General features: G+C 36.7%; 1 protein-coding gene across 7 annotated transcripts in view; it reads right to left on the bottom strand.

The window, feature by feature from the left end:
• Positions 1–2,118: 2,118 nt before the first annotated feature.
• The window catches only part of ADAM22 (ADAM metallopeptidase domain 22), a 145,204-nt gene continuing 138,464 nt past the window's right edge, over positions 2,119–8,858 (bottom strand). For all 7 annotated transcript variants that reach the window (XM_088150501.1, XM_088150500.1, XM_088150497.1 and 4 more), the window contains 2 exons: positions 8,091–8,214; positions 2,119–7,678 (listed from right to left, as the gene is read on the bottom strand). In XM_088150501.1, the coding sequence (XP_088006627.1) occupies positions 7,658–7,678; positions 8,091–8,214 (145 nt within the window). In that variant the 3' untranslated portion in view covers positions 2,119–7,657. The remainder of the gene's footprint in view (positions 7,679–8,090; positions 8,215–8,858) is intronic.

Raw genomic sequence — 8,858 nt, 5'->3', positions numbered from 1 at the left:
TCTAAGTAGCAACCAAAATATTATTTCTCAAAGTGTTCAGTTTGCTGCCTTAATATTGTATCCTTTGTGTTTATTTTGTAGGAACTGTTCAATTGGGAGTTGACTTAGTTATGTTTGCCATTTTAATTTAGTTTTTTATTATTTTATTTTAACAATTTATATGACTTTCCATCTCACTACTGTGCCTCTGCTACTGCCATATCACATATCTGCATGCAAGTTTTTTGGGTTTTTTTGGCAAAAAACTAATTGCCTACAATTTATTATTCTTTTTAAATATAGGTCTCCCATCTACGTGTACTAAAGGTAATGCACAAATCACAAATAAATCACTGTTCTTTTCTATAGGGAGATTTTTTTTCCATGCTCTAAAGAAACACAACTTTCATGTTGTATCTCTTGCAATCATACATGCTTAGTTTTAATTAAACAACTGCTTTACCAAATGTTTTCCCTTGACATATTTGGTTGCATGTGCACTGAATGGCATCATAAGCTGTAATATGGACTGCAATGTTACAGCCTATTGATTATAAAGAGCATTCTTTTTTATAATAAACACACTCTAGAGTAATTGTGGAAGATTATTAAAGTAGATCATGTCTTTAAATTATTCCCCCACATCTCCCCCAATAATTTACCTTTAAAATGGGAAAATCAGATTTGTTGAAAATGCAAGAGTGAAAGCAGAATTTCCTGCAGGTGGGGATTGTCTTGAGACCATCTTCCTTTTTGATAAATATTATAGGTCTTTTATTCCGTAAAATCCCCCATGTTTCTTTATTGGTTATAAAGAACGTGGGAGGAGACTGGTTAAGAGAAGGATTGACAGGTGACCATGTTTAACAGCTTCAGATTTCTTGCAAAGATGCTTACCTAAGAACCACACTGAAACTGGAATCTTTGGTTCCATTCTGTGATCTTAGTGCCTCCCCCCTGCCCCAGATATTTCTTATCTGCCAGAATTCTAGCTGTTTCTCTTCTGCAATCTGGAAAGATTACCATATGAATTTCCTGGATGTAGTTGAATATCTCCATTTAAATGGAGTGCATTTTCAGAGAGCTTTCTGACAAGCTACTGAAAACAGTACTGAAACAGTGAAACGCTTCCTAGTCCCTTGCTGATTTGCAAAAATTGACCACAGACCAAGCCTAGCTTCTTTGTTCACAGGCTGTACAATATATTGGAATGATATCTGCTTGCCAGACTTTTATATGAAATAAAACAAGAGTTAGTTGGTCAGGACTGCATATAACTTGTAACAGTCTGGATACAGCTTCATTAGTAGTCATAAATTTACAGCAATTAGTGTTATTTGGAGTGGTTTCAATAAGGTGTTGAATATTAGCATTTGAACTGGAAAAAATCTTACTGTATATCTGAATTAGTAGCAGTGGTAGCAAGAGTAATTAGCCATAATTTTTAATAGGGATTTTTAACCTTTTGGGGCTGGTAGACAGACTTACAAAAAGGGTACCACAGAAGGCATAGCAAGAGGCAAACTGGTGAGTTTACGGGTACCGTCTCTAGGCTGTCCCAGAATGCTTTTATCATGTCAGTGTTTCTCTTCTGAGCCAAGTGGGCCACTTTGATGTCCTTGTAGTTTCTTGGCAACAATACAGAAGGGATTTGCAATTGCCTTTAAGATGGGCTTTTGCTCGGGATTCCTTTTCTGTTTTTTGTCTATAATTGCATTCTTCCAGGCTCATTGTTGCACCTTTTCCAGATTTAGAATACAGATTTACTTATATTTGAGAAGTATGCTAACTAGAGTGACATGCACGTTTCATAATTTCAGTAATAGTCCTCTTTCAACTCGCACTTGTATCTTGCAAAGCATACTTGGATTTTTTTTTTTTAAGGAATCCTATCGTGATCCTTTTATAGTAGACATTGATCTACTCTGGATATAAGAGAATTGACAGGATTTTACCAGCTTACAAACCTTAACAGTAATAGTTCTTGATAAATACCATAATTATTAAGAAATGTTTTGAAGTACAATTATCTTTGTTCGAAAGTCGCTTTTTTATTGATGTAACGGTACATTAGTAACAATGCAATTATTTTGTAATAAATATTTTCATAGTAAGGGACTCTATGGGGATTGAAATATGCAAGATTTGATATCCCCAGGTTACAACTTTATTAAAAAGATCATTTTGTCCAGGGACAGGGACAGGAAAGCTGGCTTTAGAAATTTTGATACAAGAACAAAATCATCCAGCACTGCAGTGGTAGAATGGGGAGCGTTTTGCAATGGAATTAGACAAAATTTGATGTTTCAAGAAATGCATTATTAGTTGCTATTATAGAAATAATATCCAGTGGTAAATACAGCTTTTTACACATGGGATAATTTTAATTATCTGAACTATATAACCAACACAAAAACACTACTTCAAGAATCCAGTTACTGGCTATATCTTTCACCAACTACATTGCTGAAGTATTCATGTTGACAATACTTTAGTGACAAATTTACAATATGGTAGTAGTTATACTGAAAAAAATCACAACAATTAATAGCTAAAAATTGAAATAAATGGCCAGCACCCTTTCATAATGTTAGAAGGGTGGCCAGTATCCAAATAATTCAGTGGTACATTTTTGCTCAAAGATTTACAGTTTAATAAGCACCAGACCATATGCCCTAGCACATACATATTCTCAATACTTAGGCAAGTCAGCGTTATTGTATCATAGTAAGATATGTGATATCTTAAGATTTGCAGAATTACAACTGTGATATTTTACAGTTATTACTTAGCACCACTAAGCATCCAAAGGGCAGTAAAGCATATTTACAAGTGTTTCTAAATATTCCGTAAAAAATATATCTTCAAAAATTTGAATATGTAAGGTCATAAGGCCTCTAAGGCTTTAAAAAAATACTTCTATGGCCATTTTTCTAATTTATAAAGACCAGAGGGATATTTTATTTAGATTTTCATTTACACGTAATTCAAATAAGATTTACAAATCTATTCATTAAATTCCCACTGTGCCATCTTCAACCTGCCTGATTGTCAAAAGGATATAGGGAAGATATTGTCCCTTACTGGCCTCTTTCTCTTAAATTGTTTAATGCTTTCCACCTATGTTATTAATTTATCTTGATTTTTAATTTCAAATAGCTACATTAGACTAGATTTCTTTTTTGGTTTCAGAATAAGTTTTACAAAAGCTATGCTTCATTAGAACTGAAGATAAGAGCCAATTGTTTTATAAAGTTAAAATTTGATATGCTTAGTAAACCTGGCTGAGAGACTCCAAAAATTACTTAATTACTGCAAGTGCAACCAGATAAAAAACTATCATTTTAAACCAGGTTTACAGATTGCCATGTGAAATTGCTGATGCCTATGTAGCACAAAAATAATTAGTAGCCATTTTCTATATAAACACACATGTAAAATTCACTTTGCAACTAAGACAATATTTGAGATAAAAAATGACACTTTTTGTTTTTAACCAAAGTTATGAGGATGGAATTCCTATTATAAAGTTCTGAAAGGTTTTCTGTTTCTTGTTTTACTTGAGACTGATTTATTTTGAGGCCTAGTTGTAATGGACTGATTTCCTAGATGTTAATGGTCATTTTTGAGTTTTAGCTCCAATAGAGCCTTACAAATTATGCTAACTTCAACTTTACTGTGCTCATTACTGACTAGGAATTATGAAAGTTGAAATCCATCTCTTTGATCAATGCAGCTATGACTGTTCAGGTAAATTGTGCCAAAATAGCATCCTTTAAAAATGGTATATCCCAATGTCTCCATAGTTCATCCTTATTTGCAGGTAAGCTATTCTGTTGCTGTTTCTTTGTTGATTAAAGCCATTCTGTGTTGTTGCCTTGCCAAAGTACTGCTAAGCCACAACTATAGTTTGGAAGCAATTATTGGGACAGTGTTCTTATTCTTGTCCATCTACGTATTTCTTTGCTTATGCAGTGAATCAAAGCTGAAGGGTACTGAAATACTTATATCAATCACATCTTACTGAGACATTACTAACGATAAGAGAACTGCTGAAAGGCAAAGGCATTACACATTTCATGACCAAGACTTTTCTTTATCAAGAAAAAACAGTGGGTTGTATCCAGTGATGGTGTTCTGATAGCACAAAGCCTCTACTGCTTGTGTCAAATCCAGCATTTGTTATGATTTCTTTGTTGAGTGTTGTTTGTGGCAGTTGTTTCAGTTGTACTTGTGCATCTGCTGGTACATCATGCCAGCAGATCAATTATCCCCTGTATTTTTTCTGCTGGCATGACACCTTGGATACAACCCATTCTGAGGAACCAACCATTTTTGCTCTTTTGGGTTAATTAAAACACAATTAACAAGTGAAACTCTTGAAGCAGTTATGCTCTTTTCATAAACATAAAGCTTAAAACACAGCTTAAAACGCAGTCAAGAGCTGCTCACAGCAACAGAAGTAAGGAGTCTCTCCTACCATTTTATCTGGACAGTAGTTTGGAACTAAAATCCATTTGCCAATTTTCATTCTCTTGGATTTATTCACGCTTTTTGCTGATGGCATCCATCACCTTTTTACACACCAAGACAACCCAAGCTTGTAAGCAGAGAAAGCCTGCACTAGACCACAGAAATAAACGCCAGAGTTTATTAAAATTATATTTCACTTTACATTAAGATTACTAAGTGTCAGAATATTAACAAATGATAGCCATGATCAAATAATGGTCAATGACAATGTCTACAATTAACTACAGAGAATGGTTATTTTCTTGGTGAACAATCTACAATCACCTCAGTTCTCACATTACATTCAGTTCTGTCTGAAAAGGAAAAGGGAAGGAAAACACCCACTTCCTTTGTCTTAGTAATTTGAATGGAAGACAGCAATAATGCCAATTTCTAATAACACATGGACTTACATCAAGCCAAAGATCCAAAAAGGCACATTTTAAACTCTAAAAATTAGCAAGAACAAAAAGTAGTGGGGAGGATGGTCTCTAGTATAGCTTTCCCTTAACTTGGGGGAAAGCCTTTTGACTTAACTGGGAGGGGAGCGCAGAGTGTTAATTCAAAATCATTGAAACTAAAGAAAAAGACTTATAATGATAACTAAGCTTCACCAGGCCTAACTCGGCACTCATCCTCCAAATCCCTGCCTCGCGCTATATATTTGCAAAATTAGACTTTTATATATATTCTTTTATAGTCTTTTAGATGCTCTCTTATGGATGAATTTGCCTTATGTGTTCTTTTGTTCCTATTTAGTACAAATCAAAATACTTACCAAAACTGTATGCCACCTTTCTACAGACTGTTATGACTGCAAAGCCAGTTTTGTATAAATATAACTGGCAAAGTCGTATAAATATAATACCTTTAAAGTTTTACATATTTTACAGTTGAAGGTATCTTTAGAATAGAACCTTTTCTCCTTGTAGAACTGACATTCTCAAAAAAAAGTGTAATTTCCTATAGTAAGTCCAGTCACATGACAGAAGGCCATATATGGCACTTCACATACCGAAGGAATTATGTGAAAGAGGTAGAAGATTCAGAAAGACAAATGACATTCCTATCCAAATACTGTCAAAATATTAAGGGATACTGTATGCCTAAGAATGCTTTTAATGCTAAGATTTTGCAAGAACCATTAGGCAGACCTTTTAAATCCTGTCCATGCAATTGAGCCAATATTGCTCTTCCATTATGGCATTGTAAGGCAATTATTTTCCCCAAATCTCCTCCATAATGGACAGAATATCAAAGCGGAACACACAGTGCCAAATAATGCTCAGATCCAACACACGTGTTATGAATTCTACTATCCCAAAGCTTCATATCTAAATCTTGCTTATGAGCAGCTAGTGAAGAGAACTCTACACCAAGGACATATGGACAATGGTAATTATTTTAACTCACCATAATTTTGATGTGAAATTAGCAAGAGGACACTGAAAACCTCCTTGGGATATTCAAAAAACTTTTTCTGTATATGTCTTTGATGATTTCTCTCCTTTCTTTTTAAATCGTATGCCTCATATCATCTGAAATGGCTGCACCCTGGATGACCACTCTTCTATGAAAAACTGACAACTTTCCCACAATGCTTGGCTTGTAGAAGCTTTACAAAAACTTTGTGCTCTGGTGACTCCTACTGAACACTGTTCTCCTTTATGCTATCCAAATAGAAATGATGAGAGTCCTCCAGACATCCCAGCAGAAAAGATTATTATTATACAACTGTACATAGATGAATGGCCTCTGGTCATTCAGTCAAGCATTTGAACAACATTTCCTATTTGGCCAAAACATATACAAGCTTACACAGTATTATATCATTAACTAGGATAAAAGGTGAAACTGAATTGGGTGGTTAAGATGATTGAACTTCAGAAAGTAGGGATTTAATATGTACAGCAGATATGGCATTTTGACCAACTTCACATTAATGGCTGAGTTCCATATAGGTAAGAAAAAATTGGGTTCCATTTGGATCCAGATTAATCCAATTGATTTCAACAGGAGGAAAGGGAGGCGGAAAAAATCCTTGTTCTCAAAATTTCTAGAGAGACATTCTAGACCCTTCATGCTAGTTGTTCTTAGAACATGAGGGAAAGTTTAGTCCTGAATGGCACTTGGATGAATGGGAGGAAGGGTCTGAGAATTTTGGCAGGAAACCAGTTTTGAGAAAAAGGTAGAAAACATAGCACTATAATCGCAATCTGAATCAACCTTGCCTCCTGCAGTGCTTTTTTTGTTTTGTTTTGTTTTTAATGCCAGATATACATACCTTATATCCAACCAGGCCATTGGTCCCTCTCTCTCACTCAACACAGACTGTTAATGCTTTCCTGGTTTTTCAGCCAGTCATTCTGATCCTATTGGCAGATGCCAGAAATTGAACCTGAGACCTTTACATACAGCTGAGCTATATTCATGAACCTGCCATGAAACATCTAACTTGACTCCTAAGTTTTGTTGCACGCTCTTCAGGCCAAAAAAAAAAAACAAACCCCAACCACCAAAAACCTAACTACAGTGCTTGTATTTCACAACTTTCTACGGGTAGCTTTTTACTGAGAATGTAATCACAACAGGTAAAAAAAAAAAGAAAAGAATCTCTTTTGTTATTGAAGCTTATGTCAAAATATTTTGCCTCTTTAGAACCCAGCTGTGGAAAAAACATTTCTTATTCCTGCATGCTAATTCTACTACAGTAAAATGATTAATCCCTTACACATGGATAGTGGCAAACAGAGAGGTTCATGCACACAGGATAAATGATTATGTACCAAATTCTGAATCACTCTTTTTTTTAGATATTTGGGAATATGTCAGACCAGGGGGGGGGGGGGGAGGGGGACCACCATTGGGACTCCAAAAGCAGTATCTGAATGTCTATATAATATCTGACATCATGCACAATCTCTTAGCATGTTCAGTTCTGTATATCCCAGGTTAATATCTTTATTTGTAATTCACAAAACTTCACTTAGCTGCAGAAAATCAGTTCTCCTTCAGTGGGAGAACTTGCTTATCCTGTGGCAATCTCTATCTTCGCTCCATCAAGTTGTCTGCTGAGCAGATGAATGTTCAGTGACTCAGTGATGCTGAATTTGTATAAAATTGGAAGTAAACAGTTCTGGTGTCAGCTCAGGTGGAAGCTAAATACCTAAATGGAAGTCTCCCATAGCTGTAAAAAGAGAAAAGGAAGACTGCCTAGTTGTAGAACAGTAGTTTCTATCTGTTCCTTATGCAATAGGAGAGCCTCCCCAGTCTGACAGCTTTCAGGTACAGTGGAATTACAGCCCCCCCCCCACTTCCCAGCCCCCCTCTCTTTCTGATCCCACTCCCTGCATCAACAGGGATGGGGTAGAGCCCTATTTCCAGAAGGAATAATTACGTGCCTGTGAAGGGCTTCTGACATTCAGCAGAGGACTGCATGTGACCATGGGCCGTTAGCTTGCCCACTCCTGCTCTTCTGTTTTTAAAATACTCTGCTGATCCACGTTCCAATTTCAGCCCAATCACAGGCCAAATGCCTCTTACCTGCACCCAAACAGACTGCCCTTGCAATAAACACCAAAGAAGAAGCCACAGCATACCCTGGCACTCGCTCTGTGGGCCTTCTTCTCCTCGTCAGGCAGTGGAGGCATGGGGTAGGGATACTTCCTGCTGGAAGCAATGGAGCCAGTAGATGATGAGGGGGACTTTGCAGGGGAAAGAGTCCTGGAGGGTTGAGACAGAAAAGAGACACAGTATGTCTTGGGACACCAGAAATTGCAACTGACTAAAAGCTTTGCTAAAAATCTCAGTCGTTTCAGCAGTGTTCTGCTACAAGGGGAACTAAAGGCTTCTAAGCCATCGTTTGGGGAAGGAGTTTCCAAGGACTGTTTCCAACACATTTCTTGAGGACATCTTGTTCATCTTAGCGCCAACTCTGTAGGAAAGGACTCTGCCCTTTCTCAGCCATGAAACAAGATGAAGCAGATGTAACTTACCATTTTTGCCATCAAATGATAAGGAGAAATTATTATGCTGTCACTTAACAGAGATGAGAGCAAAACAAGCCACTGTTAGTTTGTACTGTTGCTAAGAAGGGCAGTTATAAATAAGCCTCTTTGCCACATCTTGCCTCACATGAGATGGCTTTAGGCAAGCATTCTCTCACTCAGATAAAGATCATAATATTGGTCTACCTTATGGGACTGTTAGTAAGGATTTGCTGAAGCTATATATATGAACTGTTGGTCTATCTTCTAAGCAGGCTTTGGCAACCTGATGCCCTCTGGATATGTTGGAGTCTCCACAATCACTGGCTGCAGCTGTGGCCGCTACAAGTCCCAGCACACTGGGGAGACACCAGACTGGGG

Source organism: Python bivittatus, unplaced genomic scaffold, assembly GCF_059951505.1.
Source record: "Python bivittatus isolate LINGU-HERP-01145 unplaced genomic scaffold, Pbiv_v1 ctg000610_np1212, whole genome shotgun sequence".
Taxonomy (NCBI): domain Eukaryota; kingdom Metazoa; phylum Chordata; class Lepidosauria; order Squamata; family Pythonidae; genus Python; species Python bivittatus.
The sequence above is the reverse complement of the archived record's forward strand: the minus strand, read 5'-3'. Positions and strand labels throughout refer to the sequence as shown.